The 15,799-nt window shown below is 43.8% G+C and overlaps 1 protein-coding gene across 2 annotated transcripts in view; it reads right to left on the reverse strand.

The window, feature by feature from the left end:
* The window catches only part of NEDD9 (neural precursor cell expressed, developmentally down-regulated 9), a 49,819-nt gene that overhangs the window by 19,088 nt on the left and 14,932 nt on the right, over nt 1-15,799 (reverse strand). For both annotated transcript variants that reach the window (XM_019029952.2, XM_004043273.4), the window contains exon 2: nt 10,849-11,295. In XM_019029952.2, the coding sequence (XP_018885497.1) occupies nt 10,849-11,295 (447 nt within the window). The remainder of the gene's footprint in view (nt 1-10,848; nt 11,296-15,799) is intronic.

Here is a 15,799-nt window from a genome sequence, read left to right on the forward strand (position 1 = left end):
AAATGAACTATTTGATCCCTTCCCTTTAAAGAAAACCTTAGGAAAAGAAACATTACCATTATTACTGCCTGCCCATTAGAACTGGGATCCAATTTTCAGAAACTGTAAAGCTACAGAGGTTTGCCTGTTTAAAATCCAAGAGTACTAGTTGCTTCTCTATGACCAGAAGAAAAGCCACATGTTGCCTACCCTGGATTTATTAATTCTCTGTAAATTCATTCTGCCCAGCTTGGGTGTAGCAGTGAGCTCATTTATTTACTTGCATAGCAACAATATAATGAAAACTGAGTCTGGCCTAAAAAATACACCCTCGTAAGCCATGTCCGAGGTTAACTCTTCCAAATGCTTCTCTGGTGCTCATGAAGTTTTTTCCCCATGTATTTTTGGAGGTGAATTACTTTCTTTCAAAGTCGTTCTGATGCCTGATTTTATGCCAGAACTAAACCTTTTGCTAGCCACATCTAAATCACAGCCAGCTTCTTTCCCCAATGAGGAAAAAGTCACAAGTGGAAGCTCAGAAGTGGAGCAGTGGTGCTCCTGGGTCACTTTCATTTGACACAGCATTGGGCAGCAAACCCGCTCAATGGAAACAGTGCCCCTATTGTTAAGCCCCTAGCATGTCTCCCCTGCTGCTTTCAGGAAGCTCTTTGTGTAGCAAGTGCTAAAGCAATATTTAGTTATAGAGTGACCAAGCACCAGCGAGCAGCTAGAAGCATTTAACATGAAAGAACACGACGGGAAATGACGTCTGGGTTTCACAAGTGGTTGAGGTCTTTCTCAGAACAATGCCAAATACAAGCCTGTGACAAGTTGGATACAGCAAAGCCATTTTTTTTCTGTCTCATGGACTGAAATGTTCTTTGAATGAAAACTATAAAAAAGCACAAGTATTTTGGCTCTTTTGATGTCCAAATAAATTCAACAGGACTCTGAGCACTACATCTAGATTGGGAAATGGATTTTAGAGAGATGCCCACAGACTGCCCTAAGGGGAAAGGGACTGTGAAGAGGAGGTGAGAGATGAGAATTTTGGGACCCAAATGCCGATTGGTATCATTTCTTCCTAAAGAGGAGAACGCTCAGGTTTAGTTGGAAGAAAGGATGCAGTGGCTGATGGGGCAAACCACTCACAAGGCAGAACTCGGTGCCAGCTCTGAAGGTGGTTGTCGTGTCCAGAGACAACAGGCCTAAAACGTCTTCTGCAAAATCTAAGAGGATTACATAGGGGAAAATGGGCAGAAAACAATGAGTTCCAGGATGAAGTGCTTTCTTAGCTCTTGGTAACAAAACAAGGATGAGAGTGCTCCTTAATGGGGAACTTTGGAAGTTTTTTTGGGTACAGGACCCAGGTCTGTCAAACACTGATTCTCACTGGCTCAGCACACTCCAATCCCTGCCTCCTTGTGTCCCTGCCTGCTCCTGCTGTCTTTTGGCATAGCTCTGTCTTCCAAAGGGCACTGTGGTTCTGGATGGGATGGTGGGCTGGATCCTAAAGGAAGAGTAGGAAAGATTTGCAAAAACTTAAGGGTCAAGTTGAAATTTATAATCAATGCTTGAGTATCTTTTCTTTAAAAAAAAAAAACTCTTGATGTCAGGCCGTTTTTATTAAACTGTTAAAGTGATTCTGAGAAAGAATCAGATAAGGATATCTGGATCATAAAATTTTAGCAAAGATCATTAGAGATAATCTAGCGTCACTTGCCATTTCACAGTTGAGGGAACTAAAGTGGAGTTAGTTACTCAGGCTATTAATGACAAAGAAGTGAAGGAGACCCTTGGTTAGCTGGGCCAGCAGTGTGGCGGTATACGTTTCTCAATGCCCTGCGGCCTACGCTAGCAATACATGTTAGACATTTTCCAGAAATTTACTACTTTTCTAATTTCACAAGTAAATACTCTCAAAGAAAGTTACTTCCTTATATGAGAGCCACAACTTGAAAGCTGGGTAACTTGTGTTTTGGGAGGTGCCCCCACCTGGTTAAATGAAGTTACCCATTTGAAGGAATTTGAAGTCATTTGGAAAGACAGTCTTAGGCCAGGTGTGGTGGCTCACGCCTATAATCCCAGCACTTTGGGAGGCCGAGGTGGGCAGATCATGAGGTCAGGAGTTCGAGACCAGCCTTGCCAACGCAGTGAAACTTTGTCTCTACTAAAAATACAAAAATTAGCCAGGCATGGTAGTGCGCACCCATAGTCCCAGCTACTCGGGAGGCTAAGGCAGGAGAATCACTTGAACCCAGGAGGCGGAGGTTGTGGTGAGCCGAGATTGTGCCACTGCACTCCAGCCTGGTCAACAGAGGGAGGGTCTGTCTCAAAAAAAGAAAGAAAAGACTTTTCCATGTGGCAGAGAAAGCCAACATAGCAACATTCTCAGTGGTACTGGAGTCTAGACATCACCCTAGTGACCTGGTCAGGACTCCTGGATCAGCCAACTCTGAAACTGCCCACTACAGCTAGGTGGGGGGAACTTCCAAGCTCCTTAATTCAGATTCCCTCAGTATTGAGGCTACTCCCTGGACCTGAGGTGGGAGCCCTGGGCAGCAACTTTAATTCATCCTGGCCAAAAGGGTATGATTTAGGGCCCAAATTGCTAATGAGGTGTCCAAATATGCCTTCTTCTTTAAGGGCTTGGCAATATCATCCTTCAGCCGGGATGTAAAAATCATTAGCATTGGAGTCAGACAGACGTGGGCTCAAATATCAATCCTGCCTCTCACTGGAGGCAGCAAGTTAACTTCAGCAAGTGAATTTCCTTCTCAGACCTCAGTTCCCTCCTCTGAACAGCAAATGCTGTGAGGTGCACCTCACGAGGCTGTGGAGAGGATCAGGTGGTAGTACCTCTGTGGGATCCCTAACATGGAGCCAAGGCTCAAGGCGCCTTGGGGTCACCCCCACTTTGGTTCTAACACTATCTTGCAAAATGAGACGGAAGCATGGGGTAATGACACCAGTGAAGGCTGCACATTCAATTGGTAGTGACTTTGAAAACAAAAACTATTCCAATAAATAACTGGTTTAAGTGTGCCATGCTTTAAGAAAACCAAGTATTACAAAAATTAATCAAATAAATCAGAGGTGATTGTGGCATTGCTAAAGGCTTCTTTGCTTCAAAAAACTGATATACTGTGGGATCCCTTTAAAGAGAGGACTCCTTGGCACTCTTCAAATGTTACTGGAGTTACATCCTACTTTTTTTTTTTTTTTTGAGACAGAGTTTTGCTCTTGTTGCCCAGGCTGGAGTGCAATGGCGTGATCTCAGCTCACTGCAACCTCTGCCTCCCAGGTACAAGTGATTCTCCTGTCTCAGCCCCCCAAGTAACTCGGATTAACAGGCATGCACCACCATGCCCGGCTAATTTTTTTGTATTTAGTGGAGACGGGGTTTCATGGTATCGGTCAGGCTGGTTGCAAACTCCTGACCTCAGGTGATCTACCCACTTCGGCCTTCCAAAGTGCTGGAATTACAGGCATGCGCCACTGCGCCCGACCTACATCCGACTTCTGAGGAACACACATTGTCCTATGTGAGTGGCACTGACACACTTTAAACAGGAGCAGCACATCTCTCTAGAAGTTATCTTGACAACGTTTAAGGCACAGCTAGTTAGAATGAAGTGCTTTTGATTGCTGACAGTTTCTAGTTCTGCATTTTGCACAATGTAGTCAAGCAAGTCTTTTTTTAAAGATTTGTACAACCAGGCCGGGCGTGGTGGCTCATGTCTGTAATCCCGGCACTTTGGGAGGCCGAGGTGGGCAGATCACCTGAGATCAGGAGTTCGAGACCGGCCTGACCAATATGATGAAACCCCGTCTCTACTAAAAATACAAAAATTAGCCGGGCAAGGTGGTGGGCACCTGCAATCCCAGCTACTTGGGAGGCTGAGACAGGAGAATCGCTTGAACCTGGGAGGCGGAGGTTGCAGTGAGCCAAGATTGCGCCATTGCATTCCAGCCTGGACAACAAGAGTGAAACTCCATCTCAAAAAAAAAAAAAAAAGATGTGTTCAACGGATATTGTTTATCATGAAATTAAATAAATAAATTTATTCTGTTTTCTCTCTGTCACAAATACTGTGTTCTCCTACTTAGCCAGACATCATATTAAAGCAGTCTCTTACCTCTTCACTCTGATAAGCACAGTCATTTAGCATGAAATCATTGAAAAAGGAGGGTTAACCTCTGTTTGCTTTGGTGTGGGTTTATAAGAAGTTACTAATGCACTCTTAGAAATATGCATTATCTATAAACTTTAGAACGAAGTGCAACTGAGTTTGAAGGCTTTGGCACTGGCCAAACAAAAAGGACCTTTGTTAATTTTTAAGGAGGGGTGTTAGAGTTTGCTCATTGCTTTGGCTTGGGTGACTTGTCTGAGAAAAGATACTTCTCATTTTCAAAGTGAGCTCATAAAGTCCTGCCCTTCAAGTGCTGAATGACCTCCAGTTTTGTGTAATATTAAAATGTATCTTGAAACTTCAGGGGTGACATTTTAGATGGCAAGTACAGTTCTCTGCATAGCCCCAAAAACCATGTATCGAGGCAAACAATTCATTTACATTAGGATTATCTTTATGTAGAAATGTACAATTCTGGAACATAGTTGTACTTTATTGATTTATAAATGAGGAAACCGAAGTACCGTCTGCCCTAGGAGTATTTTTTGGGTGTGTACGTATTTTGTGTGTGTATAGGCAAGGAACAGGAGAAAGTGAGGTGAAGTCAGAATTTAACTTTTCTGGAAGCTTTCATTTCCTCTAAACCTATTTTTTGCTTGTTGTTAGACAAGTCATGCTGCTAATATATAGCACTTAGTTGGCTAGTATCTGAGTGTCGCTCTGGGCAACCAGATTGCACAATGCCTCAAATTCCAATAAGGGAAGTCCTTGTTCCTTAGCCAACAGCTTATGGGTGTCTGTGTGTGTGTATGTGTATGTGTATGTGTATGTACGTGTATGTGTGTAATTTGTGATGACTCAGTGTCTAGGAAGGTACAAACATTGTAGCTAATCTATTTCTGTTTCTTACATTACCTTTCAGGAATGGGCCTGGAAGACCTGGCTAAAACCTTTGAATCATTTCCTGCCAACATTTGGCCGTGACCCATTTTGGAAGGTAGAAAATGGTCCTTAAAGATGATGTTATAGGATCTTGGTGAATCTGAATATTACTTCAGTTTTCCAAGTGCCACCTCAAAGCAATACTTACCCCAGTCCAGACCATCACACACATTGCAATGGCAGACCATTCCATTTTGAAGAAGCCCTTGAGGTCAATGGAATATACAACATATTCTGGGACCATAGAGAAGGGAGAAACTGCTGGGTTGCAGAGAGGAAGCTTCATGAAGGGGATGAACCTTGGAGTGGGTTTTAAAGAATGGATAGGAGTTCACAGGGAAAATAGAAGGGAAAGGCATTCTAGGTAAATCATAACATATGCAAAGGAAGTTCTGCCCCTCAGCAGAAAAAGTTAGGCCAGGTGCAGTGGCTCATGCCTATTATCCCAGCACTTTGGGAACCTGAAGCGGGCATATCACCTGAGGCCAGGAGTTCAAGACCAGCCTGGCCAACATGGCAAAACCCCGTCTCTACTAAAAGCACAAAAATTAGCCAGGCTTGGTAGCGCATGCCTATAGTCCTAGCTACTGGGCAGGCTGAGGAATGAGAATCGCTTGAACCCAGGAGCCAGAAGTTGCAGTGAGCCGAGATGGCACCACCGCACTTCAGCATGGGTGACAGAGCGAGACCCTGACTCAAAAAAAACAAACAAAAAAAAGTCTAGTTTTCCTCCTTAGGTGACCACAGAGGAGTTAACTAATCTTGTCTAAATTGGGCAAAATGCACAGAAGTTAAACTCTCAGATAAGCCCTTCTTTACATCACTCATGCTTTGCATCAAGGTGCTCATTGATTGTATATGAATAGTTACCCTTACAGGACACAGGCAGTGACATTCTGGAAGGTCCTTCAGCGAGGGAAATGACTGTATATAATCTGACACCTCTCATACCAGATGGTAATGAGCTGAACTATGGGATTCGAGCAGCAGCGTGTGAGGGTGGATGTGTGATAAGATCAGAACCACCTTTCAGTTAATTAAAGGTTAACTCTAATTTAACACTTTGATTCTTGCTTCCACCTGTTCATTGGTTCACTGGGCTGCTATCTGTGGGCTGATGCTCTACCAAGTGCTCAGCCTACAGCAGTCAGGAGGCAGCCATGGCCCCTGCGCTGATGGAGCTTGTAATTTAGCCCCAAACTGATCTTCAGAAAGAGGTACAACAAATAGTTCCAGCAGTTAGAATAAAAGTGACACATCCAAAGAAAAATCAGAGAAGCACATATAATTTCCCATGCAGATCAACTGTGAAATGGATGAACTCAGGTAGCAATTTCACTGATCTTTGAAGCAGAGAAATGAGACTATTTTAGATCTTTTTAGGCTTTTGGTTTTGAACATTTGTAGATTTCATTTACCCCAAACCATAATCCCATATTAAGTAGAATTTTTGCTGTTAAAAATTGAAAACTTTTTTTCTTCTTTTATAATTCAGTTTTTCAAATTATTCGACTATGAGTAACTTATTTAATTTAGGATTGCCTGTGGGTTCTTGGCAATCATGATGCATATTTAGAAATCTTTGCAAAGTGAGAAAAATATAACCTACATACTGTTTTCTAATATGATGAAATAGTTATAAGCCCTAAATAAAACAATTAACGGGACAGACATGATATGGTTTCCTAGACATTGACCTAAGTGTTTATTAATTTCTATTTTGCAGTTTTTGTGTTTCATATTTTGGAGTCAAAAGATCTTTTATTCAGCTCCCAAACATTCTTATAGGCACTGGGCATGTTGCCTACAACGCCTAATGGATAAAACGGCCCTGTGCACAAAACACAGAGTGAAAAAGACCAATGAAATTAAGTAAAGGTGTCAGCGTATATGGTTTTCAGATAACTTGGAGAGTTTTTTTCCACCCTTTGCAGAATTCTTGCAGAACCAAAGAGAAAGCCACACACTCAAAAAACACAGCATATGTGTTAGCAAGAAAGCACTTGTACCTTCGGTGTGTAGTAAGAAACACAACAGGGCTGATGTAGTAGGAAATAAACTCTGAGAAAGGAAACGCAAGGTGAGGGGAATGCATTCTTTTAAGCCCCTGCCATGCTAAGCACTGAGCCAGGGACTTTCTATGTATGCTTCCGTTTAATTCTCACAACAGCCTATGAAGTAGTTAGTATCGTTCCCATTAAACAGATGAAGAAACCAAGGCGTAGAGATGGTCAGTAACTTACCAAAGGATATACAGCTATGGAGAAACAACCCAGCATCAGCTGAACACTGAAGGCCTTACTCTCTCCACAATTCTCACACTGTCTGTTTGTTTCCTAAAAGGGTGGGGATTTTATGACTATATTTCTTTCTCTAAATGCTGATTTAATATGTGATGAATGTCAGTTAGTGTGGAGGGGATGCAAGAGGGTGGGTAGAGGTTGGAGTTTCCAAGAGAGCAAAGTTGAAGTGATAGAAGGCAGAATTCACTGTCTTTTTTTTTTTTTTTTTTCCTTAAGTGATTCATTAGTAGAAAAAAGCAGTGCTGGGTAAAACTTCTGAAGCCCACAGTCTGTAGCAATATCAAGGGAATTTTGAACTATGGAAAGTCCCAAATCATAATCAGATTGGAACATGTCCCAGCCCCTTCATGGTCCCTTTACAGTGTTTCTCAAAGTCTAGTCCCAGGCCACCACCCACAAAACTATGCAAGGAGCTCAATAATATGCAGATTCCTGGGCCCCCAACCAGACCTACTGGATTAATTTCTCCGAGGGAAAGACCTGGGAATCTGCATTTAAACTCACTGTCCCTACCTCTCTGGGTGATTCTATGCCCATTCACATTTTTAAACCCCACCCTGGTGGCTCAGAATAGGATTCCACTGCCTCCTTATTTTCTTATTCAAGAGCTTTTAAAGACCATAGCTTAAACTATCAGGCATATCTAGTTCTGGGCTCATATTATCTTACAGATGAAAAATTTAAAGAGAAAACGAGCAAATTGCTTTATTAAGCCAGTCAGTAAAACTACTAAAATGCAAACTCAGAAAAATGAAAAAGCCACGCCTGATCCCCAGTGTGCTGGGATTATCTCTTAGGGCCTAGGCTTAAGTCATTAGAATGATTCCCGCCCACTGAGAATATCCTATACCCAGGAAGATGTTGACAGATGTTTTTTTAAAGCAGTTGCAATTGCCTGGAAGGCTAAAATCACCTCCTAGCAGCTAAGCCATCTCCACTATGAAAGAAAGGAAGGAAGGAAGGGAGGGACGGAGAGAGAGAGAGAGAGATAGAAAAGAGAAGTGAGGAAGGGAGTGAAAAGAAAGGGAGAGGCAACCACACTCCCATGGATGTGAACCACTGGTCCGGGGTACATGGAGAGAGGCAGCCTAGAGACCCAGGATCAGGATACTGTGGAGAAGCCCTTGGTATTTGGCAGGGAAGGTGCCAGGGCCACCCTCTTGCCCTCCCCATCCTGGCCATGTCACTACCCCAGACCCTGACTGTGTGATGCTTTAGGCATGGCCTACTCTTCAGCCCTGGCTGCAACTCCTGGAAGGGCTGGCACAGGTCATTTTCAGAAGTTGATTTCCTCCTGCAGGACTCATCTACCTTTTGCTAAACAGAAAATGTTCTACTGAGTGTAGACTTAAAAAAAGCAAAACAAAACATGGAATGTGAGTGCCCGAGGGTCACCCCAGCACCCCAGCCCTTTGACATCAATCCAAGGGAAGATGAGTCAGTATCTCTGCCCTCTGGAAGGACGGGGAGCCATGGGGAAAGCCTGCAGGGCAGTCCCAGCAGATACAAAGGGAAGAAGTCTGAAGGCTTAGGCTTCTCCGACTTGGAGCTGAAAAGGTTGGGTCTAAAAAGGAAAACACGCTACCTTCCTGCCAAAGTCAACTGTGATGAAAGTTTAGAGCCCACCACCTCCCAGCCAAGCATTTCCTGTTCTGGCCTCCCCTTCTGCCTCACACTGGCTCAGATGTGGGAGAGCTATTTTTAAGGTGCAAACAACAAGGACTAAGAATGAGAGAAGTTGCTTATTTATAGTTACACCTTTCAACTGTTATTTTTCCCCTCTGGAGATATAAGCCAGGTTTTGTTTTCCCTTTGAATCTACAATTCCTAGGACAAGGAAGACTGAAAAGCCACAAGTCAGTTTATCACCTCTAGGCAGCATCGTTGTCGTGGGCAGTACAAGTCTAAAAGCTGTGCACCACCCTTGAGGAATCCCTCTTAAGGAACATACGCTCAGTTCATGCCACACGCGTGCTCTTGAGAAGTATTTTGTAAAACATACTTTTTATATCAAAGGTGATTTAAAAATGCATTAGTGCTTTGTTGTTTAAAGGAATCTACCCGCACAGGGTCAGGGTCTGGGGTGGTGACATGGCCAGGATGGGGAGGGCAGGAGGGTGGCCCTGGCACCTCCCCAGCCAAACACTAAGGGCTCTCCGCAGTATCCTGATCTTGGGTCTCTAGGCTGCCTCTTTCCATGTACCCAAAAATGCATTAGTGCTTTCATTGTTTAAAGGAATCCTTTGTTTTTTCAACAGAGGATTCTAATAGCATCAAATAGATATTCCCTAATTTACAGAGGTTTGTAAAATCAGACTTCATGTTAGATTTACTTGGGGCAGGACACATCTATAGTTAGTGTTCTAAGGGTCAACAAGCTCTTTCTGGTATGTAATTGCATCTTTCCTCTTGTAATTCAGGGATATCCTCTTATCCAGTTAAATTTGTTCATTCCTGATACCAAACCTTGTAGGACCCATTGGAATTTGCCAGCAAATGAAAGAGAAAATCCCTCCCTTGTGATGTTCACATAAGCATCACCTTGGTTGTGGGTATTACCCCCGATCAGTCCACTGACATTATTTTCCTGATAACACGTGTCCCTACCTAGCATTCTCTTGGTTGCTTCTGTCTCCCCCACGGCAATGTAAGCATCACCAGGGCTTTGTTTATCTTTAATTAATCACTGTATCACAAGCATCAAAAATATATTAGATGCTCAACATTCATTGTTCAATTAGTGAATTTCTATTGACCTCAAATTGCTAAAGTATTTGGGATTACACAGGGTGTTGCAGAGCTCCCCACACTGTATTTTTAAATTAATTCCTTCCTAAATATCCAAGCTCCACTGTTTTCACCCACTGCCTCAGGCATTATTATAAGAATGACTTGAAGGACAGGAGGATGGCTTCATTCCAATTCCACTAGTATCTATGCATTTTTAAATGAGTCAAACTAAGCTGATAACTCTATAGAACGAGTTGGTCAGCATGACATACTCCCAGCTTCCTCACTCTCACTACTTTGGGTGGGTTCCTTGTCCAGCCAGGCCACTGAGGTCATGATTCAGCTTTTGGCCAAGGGAGGATCCTTGTTGCATCATCAGGCTTGTACAAGATTTGGTGTCTGTTCCACTCAATGAAGAAACAGAAAAGATAGGAAACAATTTGAGCACAGAGTGAAGGCTTAGAAGCTGATAAATGAGAAAGATGGAGAGAAACAGTTTAATAACCCATGTAACCCAGGATGACACAGGAACTTAGGAGGGCTGGAAATCAACTATACTCAGCACGTGGTAGTTCAAAGAAGTTTTGCTGAATGATGGATGAATGGCAAAATCATGCAAACATGATGCCGGAGCTAAGGTATTGGTTATATCTACTTCTTGGCAGCTTCAAGTTATTAATTTGGGAACATTTCCAAATGCTCCAAGTGCAATGGGAAAAAAAAATAAGTAGGAACAAAAATTTAGTTAGTCATTTACTCACCTTTTTACCCACGTGGGGCCCACTGGTTCCCCCAATGCTTCTCTGCACTGATGGTGGCACCTGATATACCTCTTGTTCTTGGGTGCCGTGGCCAGTGGGGACTTGGTAAATTCCTTGATTTTGGTAGGAAGGTGGCACTTGGTAGATGGTGTCTCGGGGAGCAGCCTGTGGGTTTGGCACTTGATAGAGCTTCTGTTGGCCAAAGGTCTGCTGCATCAGTCCAGAGGCAGGCTGCTCGTGACTGGAGGCAGTCTCCTGCATGGGACCAATCAGAAGCTTCACCCGGTTGCCTGGGACAATGCCTTGCCGACCGTGTAAGGAGCACAGCCACCATCCTTCCAGTCCCCCTGTGTTCTGCTCTATGACGGTCAGGATGTCTCCCTTGCGAAAGGCCAGTTCCTCGGCACACTCTGGGACATTGTCATATAAGGCCCTTGCCATAAGATTCTAGGAAGGAAGGAAGAGAAGGAAACCGTGTTAGAATATTGGGTCGGTCCCTTTATCACCTAAGGCCCGTGCTCTTATGGAAAGGCACACTTCCTGGAAAGAGAGAAGCATAAATCTGAACAATAGACTGTAAGGAGAAAAACAGATGGTGCAGACAAAAGACAGATACATATACACTGCATCTGCCACCAGTGACATCAGACTGCCTCCTTGGAAAAGCTCAAAACACCAGAAGAGTTCTTTCCTCTAGCAGGAGATGCAGTGCCAAGGAATTATGAGTAGCAGTGTTACAGAGTTAGAGCATGGTTCACTATACAAAACATTAAAACATTTTTCTGCCTTTTTCAAAGTGAGCTTAAGGAAAAAAAAATCCCGAGATATTCAGATGTTCGACAATGAACATTTCTCAATATTGTTCTATATTGGAGGTGAAAAGAGTAAAAGAAAAATCCCAAATAACACACAGTACAAATAGCATTTATATTTGGAGTTGAGAAGCCAATAGAAGCACACATATATATGCCTTGGCAGGGCTTAGAAATTCTTGTTCTCAGATGACAGGAGCCTTGGATCCAGAGAGAATCCACAAGCAAGGCATGTAGACATGCCATCAAGCATGGAGCATAGGCCAGCAGCCATATACATCTCCAGCTTTGACAACGAATTTATTAACACATAGGTGGATGCCAACTCTTCTCTCTCGGTCTTTTATGCATACCTTTCCTGAGGGCCCCTCCTCGCCCTCCCCTTTCATCACCTACTTCTTGAATCTCGCCATTCACATCAGAAAAGCTGTGCCTTCCCCTTTCATGGGCCCAACACACTCTCCGTCTTTGTATGAAGGCCTGTCTGGCACATTCAGTACTAAGCAGACAGCCAAAGTAGGCATTCAGCAGAGAGTGGGCAGGCAGTACGTGCTGACATTCTTGGAGGCCTTTCAAAGGCTCGGAAGATTTCATTTCTTGGCATTAGTAAAGTTTCCCAGCACGCAGGCAGCCATTCCCGCATGTCTGCCCCCTTCCCAGAGCACAGCGAAGTCGGGGACGTTGTTGATTCAGCACAAGCCCTCGGAACACTAAAAGTGAACTCTAATGCTTTGTTAAGATGTTTGGATGCACTTAATGCCATTGAGGTGGGGCTCATTTATGGAAGAAAGGATTACGGATTGGATGGGGCAGGTTCATGACTTTATTTTATACCATGACATATTCGTGGGATTTTCGGCTGTCATTGTCTGAACTTTTGCTGTCTATTTTCTTCTCTAGCAACGTGGACTTGATCATTCAGCCTCGTGCTTTTCATTTCTTTGCAGCTGACTTGCACTACTCGCGTCCCCTTGTGCTAGCCCCATTGCCACGGGTCCTGTGTGTTTTCCGCTCTGGAGGGCTGTTCAATGGAAGGGATCTGCCCTCTATTCAGTAGTTGGGACGGGTCCAGTTCTGCTGCTGTGAGCCAGGTTCCTCTTAGCCAGGGCAATTAAAAGAGATAAAGCCATAGAGGACAGTCCTCAGGAAGCTTTGTGATACTCTTCAAGAATAAGGTTGAAGTCCTTTTTCTTGACAGTTATGAGATCCAGGAAGTGTGGGACACAGAGAGGTGAGCGGCCAGGGAAGCTAAAGGGAAACTGAGGAGTGCATATTTCAGGGGAAGGTTTCACTGGGTAGTTAATATTCCAGGAGGCGCTGGGTTTCATCTAACAAGTAAAAGTTCACATACATAAAGATAAAATCAGGCAGCAGTTTACCCTGTTCATGGAACCATTTAAGGATGGTGTCATAATCCTAAAATTGTCTCTGTTTCTCTTCTCCCATCTTTTGGGTATTCTGTATTTTACAAGAGAAGTCATAGAGTTACAGAGGACAAGATTCTGGTCCTTTTACTAAAATGACCTCCAGGAAATGACTCCACCAGAGCTGTACTGAGATTATTAAGTGAGGAGATAGCTGACCACTCTGGCCTCTGTCTGTCCCTTTCTTCTGGGCCCATTCAGCAATCGGGAAGCCCCTAATGAAATCAGAAGCAACAGAGTCGGGCTAGTTGTATGGGAGCTGAGGGTTGGTAGCTGTGCAATTATACTGGCTACAAAGAAGGGAAAGAAGAGAAACAGAAAACAGTAGAAAGGCAAAGGGCTACAGATCTAATCAGCATAAATCAGCTCAAGGCATTCGGAATTGGGCCACTTCCAACTCCAAGAGCACCATGAGGCACTGAAGTGGAGCACTGGAGCATGGTTGCTCAGAGGCAGATAGAAATCCCCGGGTGAGAGTCGTCCTGGGCGTTCTTTGTCTCCTGCCCCAGTAACCTTCTTACCACCTGGTGAGCAGCCGGCTAATGTTTCTACACTGGCCCGTGAGCTGCTTCTTGGGGGAAACTCTCAGAGCCCCACAGTCTGGGCTAATGTGGGCACCGCAGGTGAGTCCTCCTGATGGGTTGTCAGGACTTCCCAGCGGTCCTCCTCAGTGCCCATAGAGATTAGGTTTCAGGCACAGCTTGACAGTGCTGTTAGTAGCCAGGACCCCGGCACCAGCCTATTCACACACCGATACATATTCTCAGCCTTGGCTGAACAGGAGTATGAGTTATTTAATATCTGCGCAAGCTACAGAGAGCCAATGTCTACATCCAGCCACTCTCCTAAACCAAAGCTTACGGCTCCAGGGACCTTTAGAGATCACCCGGACACAATGCCCTTGTGTCACAGATGAGGAAATAGATTTGAAGTTTATCATTTGCCCAAGACCACACTGTTGGCAGCGATGGAAAGAGAATTGCGTTCTTTCAGTTTAATCCTCTTTCCAGAACTTTAAGCTACCTTAGCTCAGCCACGCAGCGTCCTTGTTACTGGGCTCAGTTCCATTATATGATAAAGTTCTGAAGAGGAGCGGTTCTTCTTTTTGTGTGTATGGAATAAATTGGATATTTGCGGTCTTGGGTTCTAGCTGTGTTACTTTGCCAGGCAACAGCATCCCTTTGGGCCTTAGTTTCCCGGTCTTTGGTAAGCTATGGTGATGTTTTATTTAATTTGCTAGATGGCCCTTGGGCTTCAGGCTCCCTCCCCACCTTGCCTCCTCTCCATTTGCAGTCCAGGCTTGGTCCTATTCCAATGATGCTATTATATATGTTTTGTACCTATCTGATATTTATCTTGCTCAGGATTACATTTCAGAAGAACTCTTATCTTAAAGCAGTATATTTCTGAATTATGAATGAGTTCTTGTCACTGCAACCTCTTGTTGAGTATCTGCCTACAAACAGCAATAGTGAAACCATTGGTTGCATTCAAGGGAACTTCTGAGACAACATATTAATAATGATACTACTTGATAAATTATGGATAAATGTCATCAGATTTCAACACAGATAATACATCAGCAGGTAGGAAAAGGCATGAGGCAGGAGTTGGGCTTTCGAAAAGATTTGGTGTTGGCGCAAGGTTTCAGTAAGACCATAACAGCCAAATGAATTTCAGCTGGACCATAAACCATCTCATTCAAAAGTGCACATCACTTGTAAGCAGGAAAATCAAGAATGAATTCTTCTGGCAAGGAGGTGGAGGGACCCTCTCCTTCAGTGCAAAGGTGTGATTCCTTGAGCCACAAAGTCAGAAGCTGATGATCTGCTATCTTAGAAAAACCCCAGAGAGGCAGTTTAATCTACTCAAGATGTACTCTTTCTCCTGCCCGCTCACCCCCTTGGATATTTATCTCCAGGGTAGGGAAGGTCAACACAGAAACAAATCAAGGAGAGATAAGAGAGCTATGTAACTCTATATTCAGTTGGATGGTTAGTCTCCAAAGGCTGGCAGTTAGCAGTGCAGCTAGAGCTTGGCAAAACACCAAAACAGTTAGGGCACAGAACTTGAAGGCCAGAAGGAACTTTAAACAATTACTGTCCAACCCTTTCACTTTAACAAAAGAAAAAAAAGAGCCTCAAGAAGTTAATGATTTGCCAGCTCACCTGGCAAGAAAGTCTTAGAGCTGAGACAGGAATTCAGGCCTCTTGTCTTCAGGTCTAGAATTAGGACAGAATTTAGTCAAGTGAAATACAGGTGCAACACAAGCTGTGGCTCTAATCAGGATTGCAAATCAGCATTTAGGATCATGAGCCCTATCTGAGGGAACCCTGATTGCGGCAGCCTCTAGCCTTGATCCCCAGCCCAAGCTTCCTTGAAACTGTCTTCTTCTGGCCTCCACGATACGACTTTTTCATTCTCCCTCTTCTCTTGACCACTCTCATCCTTATTCTCCACTGGAGACTAAATCTTTTTCCCATCCCTAAAGTGATCATGTTCCAAAGAGATTTGTCCTTTGCACTTTCCTCTTCTCAGCTATGTGCTTACTCTCTACAGGAAATCCCATCTATGGGATGGCATCTGAACACACACATAATTCCTAAAGCCATAGTCTTCGCTGGATATTTCTTCTGCATTCCAGTTCCTTATATCCAGTCTAATGGGCATCTTCCTCTCTAAAAGCAAGTGCAAACACCTTTTTCTCCTGCTTTG

The sequence above is a fragment of the Gorilla gorilla genome, chromosome 5 (assembly GCF_029281585.2).
Source record: "Gorilla gorilla gorilla isolate KB3781 chromosome 5, NHGRI_mGorGor1-v2.1_pri, whole genome shotgun sequence".
Taxonomy (NCBI): Eukaryota; Metazoa; Chordata; class Mammalia; order Primates; family Hominidae; genus Gorilla; species Gorilla gorilla.